Genomic DNA, 14,734 nt, shown 5'->3' on the forward strand with positions numbered 1-14,734 from the left:
GTGATGAAATGACATAAATCTCATAATCTTAATACAGTTGATGTCAAGATGCAAGTACAAAATGCTGGGATTGCATTGTTATGTTTGATTGTCAAGATGATTTTTTTAAATGAAACTCAATGGATCTTCTCCATTTGTCAACTGTGTGGATTTCAATTCCCAGAATTTTTATCAATGCGTATGTTGGTTAACACATTCTGAAAGTTGAAATCAACACATCTGAAAGATGCCCCCAAGTTGGGAACACCTATTATTTTTTTAACCATTCTTGACGATCACAGCTTACTTTATGTGGGAGTTTGTTATAGAGTTTTCTAGGGTGACTGATGGGCCATCTATACAGCAACACTAACACTGAAGGAAGAAACATTCAGTATATGATCAGTAGATCAAAACTGCCTCTTTACAAGCTCCTATTAGCCTCGGGAAAAGAAAATGAATATAGCTACTACTGTCGAGCAGACCACTATTATTCTATATTACACAGAACTCATTTTGAGATTTGAACATTCCTTTATCTCATCCTCAATTGGTTTTAGATTTACAAGTTACAGAAGAGTCATAAAGAGATTGATTAATTTAATTATGAAGCTCCATAACCAGTAATGCAAAAGGATTTGATAGATTGCCTAATACACAAGCCTGTCCAAAAAATTACTTACTGCTCCACAAGTCTCATTATATAAATAAACGTAAAACAAATCCTATGGCAGACTAAGAATCTGAAAAAAGTGGATCCATTAGAAACAGAAAATGAAAAGTCATTGCATATAGGCTTGAATTATTGAAAGAGTTTCTTAAATTAGCTATCAACATCCTCTCAGTAGGCAGGAATCTCTGTCCTGAATCACTATTACGATCAATCACATTTTCAAAAATATCTGACTCATTGGTATAAAATCCAAACAAAAAATAGTACAGGTAGTCCTTGGCTTCTGACTACAATTGAACCCAAAATTTTTGTTGCTAAGCAAGACATTTGTTACATGGGTTTTGCCCAATTTTACAACTTTTCTTGCCACAGTTGTTAAGTGAATCTGGCTTCCCCGTTGACTTTGCTTGTCAGAAGGTCATAAAAGGGGCTCACACGATCCAGGGACACTATAACCATCATAAGTATGAGTCAGTTGGCAAAGCATCTGAATTCTGACCACGCAACCATGGGAATGCTACAAGGGTTGTAAGTGTGAAAAACCATAACAATGTCATTGTAACTTCAAATGGTCACTAAATGAACTGTTGTAAATCGAGGACTATCTGTATAAATAGTGTGTCTCTTTAGGAATTAATTAGAACTAAGGTTTAAGCAAGCCTCTCAGTTAACCAAAAACCTCGCTAAAAGTTACCTCTTTTCTCATTGGACTTTATACTAATGAGTCAGATATATTTGAAAAATATCATTGTAATGGTGATTTAGGAGAGAGATTCCTAACTAGTGAGAGAATATTGATAGCCAATTTAAGAAGCTCTTTCAATAATTCAAAAATACATACAATAACTTTTCATTTTCTGTGGTTATAATCAGTTGGGGGTATTCTTTGAATATATGAAGAATATGGGTAAAGCTTTTCACTGAAGTTGTGGAAATCAGTGGCTATGAGCTTTGATGGCAGTGGGAATACCTCTGAAGGTCATTTATAAGAAATTAGTAAGCTTCCTTATAGGATTTATTGACCACTGGGAAAAGAGGTCAAGTGTCCAATCTAGTGTGGCACTTTGTAGGTTCTTACATTCTTATGTTTAGTTAAAGATGAGCTTTAGAAAATATTCATAATCATCTCTTGCTTCATACTATAGGCGAATGTATTTCATATTCACGGGGGACACAAAATCCATATAGCTTAGTTCAAGAACTGTTCAATTAGAGAGTGATTCTGAGGTCACTGTAATGTGTTCCTATCACTTCTGAGCCCAATTTAAAGTATTAGGTATTAATTATAAGCTGTACAGCATAGTACCGGGTTGTATCTGTCACAGTTTTGATTTGTATAGTTAACACTATCTGTCTGGTTCATCTTGGAAAGGCTGCTAAGTCACTTTTTCATTCAAGGTACGTGAGATTTGAAGAAGACAAACAGTGGAATAAGTTTGAATTAGTTCTCCAGAATAAATTAATTATTTGGGGGGGGGCAGTATTACCTTAAAAACAGAGTTAAAACATTAGTTTTGAACAAATTATTACATTTCGAGCAGCACAAACCAAGTGATCCTTATGCAACCTAAAACATGATAGAGTTCAACAGTCATAATTGCCCAGCAGCTTGTCAAAAAAATAAGCTGAGATTCTACCACTCCTGTGTCAGGCCTCGCGGAATGCACTAGAGGAGGATTGTCCGATGCCAAAAAGGAAAAACTTCTTCAGGAAAAAACTCCAACGGGAAAAAGCCAAAATGGAAAAAACAAAGGAAAAAAGGGAAAAATATTCCGCGCCAAGGAGAGCCAGGTATTTAGCTCCTTCTGGGCTGAAGACTGAGGTTAATCTGGAGAGTCAGAGGAGAGGTAGAGGTGTGGCCTCAAGATTTACCTCAGTTTCCGGGCAGATGGGCGGTGACAATACCCAGCTGTGACTCCTCCCACACCCCACTTCGGAGACAAGCTGAGATTCAACCTATGTGCAAGCACAAGTTTGGAAACACTGGGATGGACAACAGGAATTATTAAGAACAAATGTATTGAAATGTATTGAACAAATGTATTGAAACATAAATGAGTGGTTTATATTAAAAATAATTTACCTTTGTTTTCTCCCTCTCTTCAGCTTCTTGAAGTCCAGAAAGACTAGCATCTGTTTCACTAAGCCACTGCAAGCGACTCTCTGCTTCCATTTCATATGGAGTAAATGAAGGTGAAAGTTCTAACACCTGCCTCCTTTGTAATGACCGAAGCTCCTACCACCCAAAAAGAAAGGTTATAAAATTAATAATTAAGGTCATAAGATGGGTGTGGGGAACTATGGCCCTTTTATGACTTGTGGACCTCAACTCCCAGAATTCCTGAGTCAGCCATGCTGGTCTAAGAGAAGAATCTTTTCTGTCCTAGCCTCTGTCCTTTGGAACATCTTGCCACCAGAGATGAGATCTGCCCCCAACCTTCTGGCCTTTTGGAAGGGCCTTAGGACCAATGTTCCCTCTAATTTTTTTTCAGTGTGAGCGGAAAAGTATAGTGTTTGAGCGGCACATTTTCATGCCTGAGCACCTGAATTTTTTTCACAGATGTCACCTAAGACAACAACAAAATCAGTGTTATTTGAAACTCAAAGTTATGTTTATTCAAAGTACCCGCTTAATTAAAAGTGTTATATAATATCAGTATCACTTAACAACGGTCCTGCTTAGCAACCAAAATGTTGGCTCAGAAACTCTGGCATTGAAGCACGCAAGTCTTAAAGCTGTCAAGTTACAAGACCCTTGCACCCCTAACCCTTTAGGGAAAAAAACCCCAGGGGTCTTCAAACCTGACAGCTTTAAGCCTTGCTGACTTCAACTCCCAGAATTCCTCCTCCAGTCATGTTGCAGCAACGTCATCTGCGTGGATCTGCTCCATCTTCGGGTTTTTTCACAGGAGGTAGGGCTGCTGCTGAAGATGCCAACGAGCCCCCACCGCCACTAGAATATGCATTTGTTTAGCATGACATAGAATAGTCTTTCAACCAGAAGTATGGAATAAAAGAGAGACTGATAAATATTAAAAAAAATAAAACCAAAAAGCAGCTATTTATTTGAGTTCTAGATAAACATTTAGTTCAGATTTAATAGTGTTTCAGAGATGTGGCTGTCAGCTATTTGTGTATGTATGTTATTATTATGGAAGGTTAGATGAGATTTCACCAACATTATTCACCCCTGATTAATGCATTCATTCTAATAATCGAGTCTGACTCTGAATTACAAATCTATGTCTGAAGAATCTGGGTTAAGTTTTGGATTGGAAATTTGGGGAACATGAAAGTTTATGCATAATTTTTGTAATTTTTTCATTGGGTCTTAATAATGATTTTATTCATTTGGGATTTTTTCACAGGCTTAACACAGCTCTAATTTTGTCATTAGGAGCAATGTAACATTGGCCACTAATGTATTGTATACAGGTTGCCTTAGAAGGTAATATCTTTTGTATAGTAGGAACTTAAGATAGGCAGACTTCATACAGATAAACAATTGAGAAATATTGTTCTTTTTAAAAAGCAGTGTTAATTGCTGCACCTTTCTCATATTAAGTATATTAGCTCAAGTTCATGTTAGGAAAAACTTTCAGTCTTAAAGGTTTGGTGAGGAGAAATCCAAAAATTCTTTTAAAGAATTTAAATTAAATTTGAGGCTACCTCTGCTTTCACTCTCCCTCCCTCAGTTGTGCAGCAGCGGCAGCGGCAGCTCTCAGCCTACGGCGGCAGCGTCACACAGGCTGTGGAAGGAGGAGGAGGAGGAGGAGGAGGAGGGAACCAAAGAGAGGCTTTTACCGGGTCTGCGCCCCACAGCCAGGACCGTCCTTGCACCTCAAGCCGCGTTTCTTCCTGCAAAGCCCTTCGGGCAACCCGAGAGTTCCGCTTGACGCCAGAAGGGCTTTACAGGAAGAAACGCAGCTTGAGGCGCAAGGACGGTCCTGGCTGTGGGGCGCAGACTCGGCAAAAGCCTCTCTTTGGTTCCCTCCTCCTCCCGCTCCTTCCACAGCCTGCGTGACGCTGCCGCCGTAGGCTGAGAGCTGCCGCTGAAACAAGTTTGGGGAGGTCCTTTGCGGGTGGCTAGAACTGGCTAGAACTTCCCACATTTGCTTTGAAAGAAACCTCTGCGCGGCAGTTAGAAACCTCTGCGCGGGGGTTTCTTGCCATGTGCGCGGCCGCGCACGTGTGCACCTTAGAGGGAACAGTGCTTAGGACCTGCATCTGCTGGATGATTTGAGGCCCCAATGGAGAGGCTCCAGTTTAGAAATGGTTGGTGCAGTTACTTAAAAGACACCATTTTCATTTCGGTCAAGCCTTTTGTTTTTAGTCTATATTTAATACTTGCAATTTTTAAGTCATTTTATATTTAAAATTCTTCTTATATTTATATTTTTATTGCATTATAAGCTGCCTGAGTCACATAGATAGTGAGATGGATAGCATATAAATTTAATACCGATAACCCTCGTCTTACAACAGTTCATTTAATAACTGTTCGAAGTTACCACAGCACTGAAAAAAAGTGAGTTATGACCATTTTTCACACTTAGGACTCCTGCAGCATCGCCACGGTCATGTGATCAAATGGTTCGTGTTTTCAGTGTCCCAGGGCCATGTGATCCCCTTTTGCTACTCACTGACAAGCAATGGGAAATCCAGATTGACTTAACAACAGTGCTACTAGTTTAACAACTGCAGTGATTCACTTAACTAATGTGGCAAGAAAAGTCGCAAAATGGAGCAAAAGTCTCTTAACAAACTTCTTGCTTAGCGACGTAAGTTTTGGGCTCAATTATAGTCATAAGTCAGGGACTACCTGTAAACAAATAATGATAGTAGAGAGGAACAGGCAGAAAGGTGGATTCTATAGGTCTCACAGATAATTAAATTTTTAGGTGTGTATAAGGCTTCTGAGGGAAGAAAGAAGTCACGTCTAAAACATTATAGATCTACTGCACAGCAAGGCTACTTTCACTGACCTTTGCGCTGCTTTGCTTGGTCTGAAGAAGGAGGAGCTGCAAGCGAATTTTTTCTCTTCGGTTATCTTCTATGAGCTGCTGTAACAAATGCTCACCTTTTTGCAGAACTTCCTCAATTTGAGCTTTTTCTTCATCCAGCTACAATTTTAGAAAGAAGGACATGTTTTCAGGAGTACTTGGGGCAACCAGCTTTTGTTATTCCCAAAGAGTAAGATAGTACAGAGAAACGAGTATAGCATGGCTGTGCATGTTTAAAAACTATTCAGAAAAAATGCTGCAGGCCTCATTCGAGCACAGCATCTCTCTGCTCTTCATTCAAGGAACCATGCACAAAGTTGAAAAAAGAAAGAAAAATACATCAATCCCACACAAAAAAATCACCTTTCTTTGGGTTGGCACCCATAACAGAGAGGTATTCTGTTGCATGAGTTTGGAAGTATTTCCTCAGAATCCTTTTTTGAAGAATGCAGGACTCTAATTATAATAGTTTTATCCGCCACAAAGAATCAGTGAATTCATATTTTGCTGTGAATTCATTAGGAGATCAATTGTAATTACTGACTTTGCAACATGTAATTGTGTGACAACACAAAACAGTCTTCAATGAAGACACCAAGTGTTAAAATAATAATCTAATATTCTGTATCTATATTTATATCTCCTCACTTTTGCAACAAATTTCCTTTGTTGCAAAAGTAAGTCGGGGCTCTGATTCAGCAACTCTTGCCCATTCTAGCAATGTCCAGGAGGAGCAACAGCAGTTGCGGGAAATCACGGTTGAACATCTCCTACACTGCCTATGCTTCCAGTGTAATACAGGTAGTTCTCGACTTATGACCATGATTGAGGCCAAAATTTCTGTTAAGTGAGACATTTGTTAAGTGAGTTTTGTCCAATTTTATAACCTTTCTTACCACAGTTGTTAAGTGAATCATTGCAGACATTTAAAACACAGTTGTTAAGTGATTCTGGCTTCCCCATTGGCTTTGTTTTTCAGAAGGCCATAAAAGGGACTGTCTCTTGCCAGTCACATCTACCCGATCCATTAGAGTGGGGAGGCAGGGAACGTTGTGGGTCCCACCCCCGAGGGCGATACACCTGGTGGGACCCAGAAGGGCCTTCTCCATGGTGGCTCCCTCTCTCTGGAACATCTTTCCCCCCAGAGATTGGAATGGCCTCCACTCATTCTTCCGGAAGGTGCTGAAGACCTGATACTGTCAGTGACCCTGGGAAACCCAGAATGGTATGGAGCCCATTAAATGGCTCATGTGATCGGCTGTCACTGGGGCAGGACATGGGGTATGTGTGATTTTTTACATTAATTAATATATTTGATTTTTTAAATTCGTTTTACTGTTTTTAGATGTGGTTTTTATATTCTGTAAGCTGCCTTGAATGGCCATGGGCGAATAGGCGGCAATATAAATTTAATAATTAATAAATAAGGTGATCACATGACCCCAGGACATTGCAATCATCGTAAATATGAACCTGTTGCCAAGCATCTAAATGTTGATCATGTAATAGTGGGAATGCCGCAACAATCATAAATGTGAAAAATGGTCATGAGTCACTTTTTTAAGTTGCTGTTGTAAAGTTGAATGGTCACTAAAGGATTTGTTGTACGTTGAGGACTATCTGTAGATGTAGCACAAAAGGAGACACATTGCAAATTTTGCCAAGGACTCCGAATGATGAGAAAGCATTTGAAAAAGGATGAGCTTCCAAATGCATGATTTCAAGTATGACATGACTATACATTTTATCATAATCAAACAAGACAAATCCCTTGCACATGTAGAACTGAATGTATAAAGTCATCAGGAAGACCGCAATGGTGAAACAGCTGATACAAGCAAGATCAATATTTATTTCATGCAGCAAGTGAATTACAATGTCATCAATAGACCTCTAGGTCACAGGATTCCAGATTTAAAAAAGCATGCCTGGGAATTAAAAGATGGCGGTGGGGGGTGGGGGGGAGAGAAAGAAAAGTCAAAGATGAGTATGATAATTTTGTTGTAACAAAAGGTTCTCCAACCTTTTCATCATCTTCTTTTGATTCCATGTGCTTTTCCACTACATTCAGCATTTCCTTTATCTCGCATTCAAATTTATCAAGGTCTTTAGAAGCCACTGCAATTCCACAGAGTTCCTGCTTAGCAAACCTTTTATGAGTGTCCTGACTGAACAGCATCTGGCGCACACAAAAATAGCAAGCACACTGATCAATAATCATATTTGTATACATTTCACATAACTGCAACAGTATACTTGTAAGTGAGTAAATAACCTTCTAGAATTTCTCATTCCCAAAACGAACACTAAGAAATTATCTTTTGCAGATAGCTTGTAGGTTAGGTTAGAGCCAAGGTGGCGCAGTGGTTAAATGCAGCACTGCAGGCTACTGCTAGATCAGCAGGTCAGCGGTTCAAATCTCACCGGCTCAGGGTTGACTCAGCCTTCCATCCTTCCGAGGTGGGTAAAATGAGGACCCAGATTGTTGGGGGCAATATGCTGACTCTCTGTAAACCGCTTAGAGAGGCCTGAAAGGCCTATGAAGCGGTATATAAGTCTACTGCTATTGCTATTGCTATTGCTATTAGTGCAGAAACAGAATTACATGTAAAATAAAATGATTTTTTCCAAAAACCCCAGAATATATTAGTTTACATGCTTTTGACGGATGAGAAAAGAAAAGAGAATATTTTGGAGTAGCATGTCATTTTAACATTTTAAAAATTAAATAATTATCTTCTTTCTTTTTCGTGTTTAAAAAGTATTGGTGTAGAAGTATTGCTGTCCCACTCAAAGTAGGGCAGAACTAATACAGGTAGTCCTTGTTTAGCAACTGCTTCATACAATATTTTTTCACAGTTATAACAGTTTTGAAAAAAGTAACTAGTGTCTAACTCGCATTTACAGCTTTCACAGGTCCATAAAGCAAAGGAAAGCTGAAGTATTGTGCTGTTTCATTTAGAGACTGCTTTGCCGAACCACGAAACTAGCTTATCCCAATGCAGTTGCTAAACAAGGACTATCTGCATATTTTTGTCCTTGTGCCACCATGTGCAGAAGGAGATAATCTCCTAAATAATGCAAAAATGCAATGAAATATTAGAAAACAGTTCTTTGACAAAATGCAATGCCATAGCATGCATTTCACAGAAACATTAGAGAAGTAAAAAAAACAGCAACATAAATGTAAAAATAGGCCATGAGATACACTTTGGGACCAGGAAGTCTTCTGTACTCACCTTAGCACTTCTGATGTGCTGTGACACTTTTTCAAAGTTCCTATTCAGTTCTGTCAATTTGGGTTCTACAAGCTCATGACATGATACGCCCCGACTGCTCATCAGCATAACAGCTTGGTCACGCACATTATCAACTCTGAGACTAACAGCATCCAATTCTGATGTTAGGCGCTGTGAATGGGGGGGAAAATAGGGTTATTGTTTAGAACACAGTAGGATTAAAAATGGAAAGAAGGGAAACAAGACAGAAATCAAAATCAGAACCTGGCAGACTTTCATCTGGATCCAAAATATGCTATTATCATGTCAGTAAAAATTCAATTTTCCTACCTTCACTGTCTCTTCTTTCTTGTTGGCAGGCTTTTTCTCAATCTCATCCAACAGAGCTTCAGCTTGATACAGCCAAGTGCTTATGTGGGCAACGTTCTCATCAAAAATCTCCAGTTGACTTTGGTGATTCTGTAAAGGAATGACAAAGATAAATCAATGAAAACGTACCTTAAATAAAATGGAACTTTTTAAATAGAAAACATTCACAGTGATCAGTCAATGACACTTTCATTTGGTATTTCAGCTCCTTTAATGCCAAGACCTAATAATAATTTGGTATTTATTTGTTATAATTTTAGTGACTAGATTTATATCTTATTTTTTCTCTGTTTCTATATTTTTTCTTCTTTCTATAAGATGACATATTATATTCTGTATTCCTTCCAGAGAATTTTTTACAGCAAAAGTTCCAACACTGCATGCACACATGCACACACACATAGATATGGATATGAATACAGATATGGATATGGATTTATAGAGAGATAGATAGAGATAGAGATATAGAGATATAGATATAGATGATAGAGATAGATAGATAGATAGATAGATAGATAGATAGATAGATAGATAGATAGATAGATAGATGAGAGAGAGAGAGAGAGAGAGAGAGAGAGAGAGAGATTTGGATATAGATATAGATATAGATATAGATATAGATATAGATATAGATATAGATATAGATATAGATATAGATATAGATATAGATAGAGATAGAGATAGAGATAGAGATAGAGATAGAGATAGAGATAGAGATAGAGATAGAGATAGAGATAGATACATGGAGAGGGGGGAGCAGGAGGAGGGGATCGTGGCCATATCGTGCATTTAAGGCACTGAATAACCAGTTTGCATTTACAGCTATTTGTAGTATCCTGCAGTCACATGATTGCAATTTTTTTTTCCAGTTTCCTGCATTTACCTCCAGTTTCTGGCAAAAATGCCTACTGAAAAAAATAGATTCACTTAACTGCTGCTTTTGCTTAACAACTGTTACCAAAAAAAAAAGTTGTAAAATTGAGCATAGTCACTTGGTGACTCTTGACGATTGCCACAACTTGCTACCATAATTCCAGGCTCAGTTGTGGTCATAAGGCTCAGGGCTATCTATAAGATAATGGCAATGAAGTGAGAGGCACATTCAGAGTTGCAAGACAGATGGCAGTCCTTTAAGGTAGAACAAACTTGAACATCTAACTCATGAATACTAAAAATACTTTGTGTCAGCCCCGGCACGCTCAGCGGCTCGGGACTGCCATTCTATTGGTGGGGAGATTCATGGCTGGGATGTTTCGTGACTTGGATTGCTGCTATCAATTAGGGCATCTTTCGGAAACCTGATACCACACTTGTTTCCCTGCCATGCCAAGGGCTTGAAGGACCTTCAGATCCTGCAGTGACTTTCATATGGAACGGCACCAGTGCAGGCATGGCAATGTAAACCAGCATGGTCAGTCACGTCATCGGAGTATCTTGGGTGTATTGCACGCGCATAGGAGAGGGCGGGCTACAGGAGGGCGGGGCACAGGAGAGTTTAAATGGTGGAGGGAAGTACAGAATTACAGGCTTGACTTTAATTCACTCATGTTGTGCACCGTGTGATTGTTGGAAGTATGAGAACAGGCTTATAAAGATTACATTTACCATGAACTACTTGCTTAGACATCTTGTTTGTTTTCTTTGCCTGAACGGAACCTGATACTTTGACTATAGGGTTACAGTAATAAAATCTTGCTTCCCTGAATGTTACTCTCTTCTCCCTGCCCTGAACTATGGATGGTCAAGTCTGAAACACTTTCTCAAATTCTCTTCCAGCTCTTATTTGTCCATTTGCCTTGGCTCAGTGGTGAGTTCCGGATCCCATTGCAACCGGTACGGTGCGATCGGGCCCGGTGGCCACCACATGAACGTGGGCAGCGTGCACATGCGTCCTTACCTCCTGTGATTCCTCTGTGATGCTCCAGCTGCTTGGCGGAGCATCACACAGGCGCTGTACGTTGCGCACGCATGCACAGAAGGCCCATTTCCTTCAAATACAGGTAAGGAACAAGGATGGGTGGGTGGGCCCTCCAGAGCACCATACCAAAACAGTACCCATACCGAGGTGTACCGCCTGCAACCCACCACTGCTTTGGCTGCAGCTCTTCATCCTCTTCTTCAAGATTATTTTCAGAGCCCATTACATCCATTTCTGTTTTTTAAGTTTTGTAAAAGCAATTGTTATTATGAATAGTGATTGCACAGATAATTATGGCTACACTTTATTTAAATAAATTTCAAAGAATATTTTGATGAGTCTTCTTATGTAATAATTACTTTTAAAGTATTTATTCTTGGGCTAAAGCTTCAAAGAAAAGATTCTGATACTTCTTGGGCATGAAGTAAGAAGTAAAACTCTCAAATTGTTCAATACATTTTACTATTTCGGAAAAAGCTGTCAAGTTCTTCACCATCTGATACATTTTTCCATTTAATAGGTCAGCCTTCCCCAACTAAATAGTCTCTAAAGATATTGTCCTAGCTTGCCTGGCCATAGAACATTCAAATTTAACATATCTTGGAGATGTTCAATTGAGTAAGGCCGTTCTCTCCTTATAGGAAACTTGACATTTGCAAACATTTTCTACTTCAAGGGTAATAAGACCCCCATCAAAGCATATTATCCTATCCAAAGCCATACAGATAACAAATTCTGCAAATGTCAAAATTTGTCATTTGCAGTTTCAGCTTACCAGAAGTGTATTGCACCAATCTTCGGTCCAGGTTCGGACTCTACTCCATCCAGCATTAAGAACACAGAGTTTTTCCTCCAGAGAAGTTTCACTTTCATCCACTAAGGCCTGCAGTGCAGCACTGCTTTCTGTTACACTATTCAGATCGACTTTCTTCCTCTCCAATTCTCTCAGCACATTCTGGAAGACAACAGGGACCATTAACAGAACAGAAGAAAGTTTCTCAAGATGACAGAAACAAAAAAAATAGTATTGATTTGGTTTCTCTCTTGATCAGTTTTCCCAATGATTGACATATCACTGCAATGAAATATTTGATACCGAAAGGAATCCAATTATATGATATGATATATGATACCTAACGGATTCCAAAGCAAGGGATCTTCTAAAATTCAAGGTATCTTAGTAGTCATAGAATAAAAAAAATTCAAAGAAATGGTAGCTTCAGTAACTGGTAAATGTTTTAATGTGCTCTATTCTTTGTTTTAATTACATTCTGTAACTGATTTTGCAAAATCTGTTATGATATGTTAAATCGATGCAAATTGCAGTTATATGCAATCTGATAATAAAGTACATTTATTTCACAAACCTTTTGCAAATTTGGGGAACTACATATCTTTCAAGGGGAAACATTAAGATTGCTTTTGGGGAATATGTTTTTCATAAATTGCAAAAATGTTTTTAATATTTTTACTATACCTTAAATGTTCCTACAGCAGTTTAAGTAGCTGTTTACTAATAAATAAGTCTCACTTTCTTAAATGGTTCTAATTTTAACTGAGAAAGATGTATGCAATGAGTAATCTAATGCAATAGCAAACTATAGATTGCCCATATAGATTTTCGCTTCCTCCTCTGTTATTTAGGATGTAGAAATTCTGGACCTATTTAACAGCAAGTAAATGTCCAGCAAATTATGATTTGAAACTATCACTTTCTTGTAAACCAAGCTCACACTACAGCCTAAACACTGTTTTGAAAACAAAGTAAGTGTTCCACAGAATATAATTTCTGTCATATTTGAAAAATGTGGACATGGTTTGTTGCTTAAGGTTTCCAATGCTAATCCAAAAAAAAGGAAGAATTACACAAACCTCAGAAATGTTTAATAATATCAAATCTCCATTTAATTCTAGAGTTCGCTTCAGGAATCCCCAAGCTTTTTCTCACATGCATATTTTTTATGGTAGGATATACGCTTTCCTTCATAATACAATTCACTTTATACTGTAATAGTAGTCAGAAGGTTCTGACCAGTTCTGGAGAACCGGTAGTGGAAATTTTGAGTAGTTCGGAGATCCAGTAAATACCACCTCTGACTGGCCCCACCCCCATCTATTCTCTGCCTCCCAAGTCCCAGCTGATCGGGAATTAATGGGGATTTTGCAGTAACCTTCCCCTGGAGTGGGGAGGGAATGGAAATTTTACAATATCCCTCCCCTGCCATGCCCATGAAGGCATACCCACAGAACCGGCAGTAAAAAAATTTGAATCCCAACACTGTACTATAGGAATAACCAACAATTTCTTATTTTAGTGGGAAGCCACTTGGTGCTCTTTTTCCCTTTGTATTATACATCTAGTAATTCATGCATGTTCTTTGTTCAGAATAAGTAATACACAGAAATTATATTGTTTCATTTTCAACACTAGTCCCACAAACCTTCTCCTAGCAGGCTAATGACATTTTGCACTCAATTAGTCAAAGAACTGACTAACCATGACATTTTTAAAATAGCAATCAATAATTAAAACAAACAATTACATTCAAAAAGCCAACAGCTGCATTACATTAATAGAAAAAGAACAAAGTACAGAACATTTGATCTGTTAATTTTTTAAAATTCTGTTGGTGGAATTCAGCTGTTTGAAATAGTAAAGTTTCTACAAATGGCAAACAAATGAGTGAAGTCTCTCAAGTTGAGTTCAACATTTAATGACCTTTTCTAAAATATTAATATGATAAATGCACATGAGCAGCATGAATATTACATAATTGCTTTCCTTAAAAAGAATCCATAGGCATACAATACAATAGCGTCAGAAAAAAAATGTCCCTATAACAAGAAAGGAGAGGAGACTAAATTTCTTGGCGGCAGTCTGGAATTCCTTGCAGTACTCAACATGACATGTTCGGATGCAATATAGAATATGTTTCCAAATAGATTCCTCATAAAACTAGAAGAAAAATGAATGCAATCCACCTACTGGATTCAAATATATAAGCTAGGCTCCAGGTTAAAAAGGTTGATTTTTGTCCACAACTGCTTCCAAAGCAAAACAGAAGGTATATTTTTTTGTTAAACTATAGAACTATTTTGTTCAACTATAAGAACTATAACCCCTCTACCTTCATCACCTTTCTGAGATGACTTGGCCCCTGGGGGCTTCCTGGCAGGTAGAATTCTGAACTATAACAAGAAGTATCAAAATGAGATGCAAACTAAGAAGGCTAAGAACAGGCTACTTACCTTAGCCCAAGCGATTTCAGTGTCCAGATCAGAAAGTGTACGTTCTGAAGTGGACTTATGCACTAGTTCAGTTTCTGTCACCTCCAACCATTCGGATAAGGAGAGGGAAACTTCATTGAATTTGCATGAGAGTTGCAATGCCTGTTCTAGATCTTGCTTCCCTTCTGTCACCTATTTCGTATTGTTTTATAAAAAAAGCATATAAAAGAGTGAGCATCAAGAACAAACAATTAAGAAAACTTATTTGATCAACATTATGTGTGGGTCACACAGTGAGCAGATGTTTAGATGGGATCTGGCATTT

General features: G+C 38.3%; 1 protein-coding gene across 4 annotated transcripts in view; it reads right to left on the bottom strand.

Annotated features, from left to right (window-relative positions):
- UTRN (utrophin) overlaps window positions 1-14,734 on the bottom strand; it is a 468,873-nt gene that overhangs the window by 301,583 nt on the left and 152,556 nt on the right. For all 4 annotated transcript variants that reach the window (XM_087718331.1, XM_087718332.1, XM_087718330.1 and 1 more), the window contains exons 34-40: window positions 14,431-14,601; window positions 11,957-12,136; window positions 9,225-9,353; window positions 8,895-9,065; window positions 7,679-7,834; window positions 5,638-5,775; window positions 2,736-2,888 (exon numbers count right to left, since the gene is read on the bottom strand). In XM_087718331.1, the coding sequence (XP_087574457.1) occupies window positions 2,736-2,888; window positions 5,638-5,775; window positions 7,679-7,834; window positions 8,895-9,065; window positions 9,225-9,353; window positions 11,957-12,136; window positions 14,431-14,601 (1,098 nt within the window). The remainder of the gene's footprint in view (window positions 1-2,735; window positions 2,889-5,637; window positions 5,776-7,678; window positions 7,835-8,894; window positions 9,066-9,224; window positions 9,354-11,956; window positions 12,137-14,430; window positions 14,602-14,734) is intronic.

Source organism: Thamnophis sirtalis, unplaced genomic scaffold, assembly GCF_051295495.1.
Source record: "Thamnophis sirtalis isolate CommonGarterSnake01/CBP01778 unplaced genomic scaffold, rThaSir2_p1.2 scaffold_6, whole genome shotgun sequence".
NCBI lineage: Eukaryota > Metazoa > Chordata > Lepidosauria > Squamata > Natricidae > Thamnophis > Thamnophis sirtalis.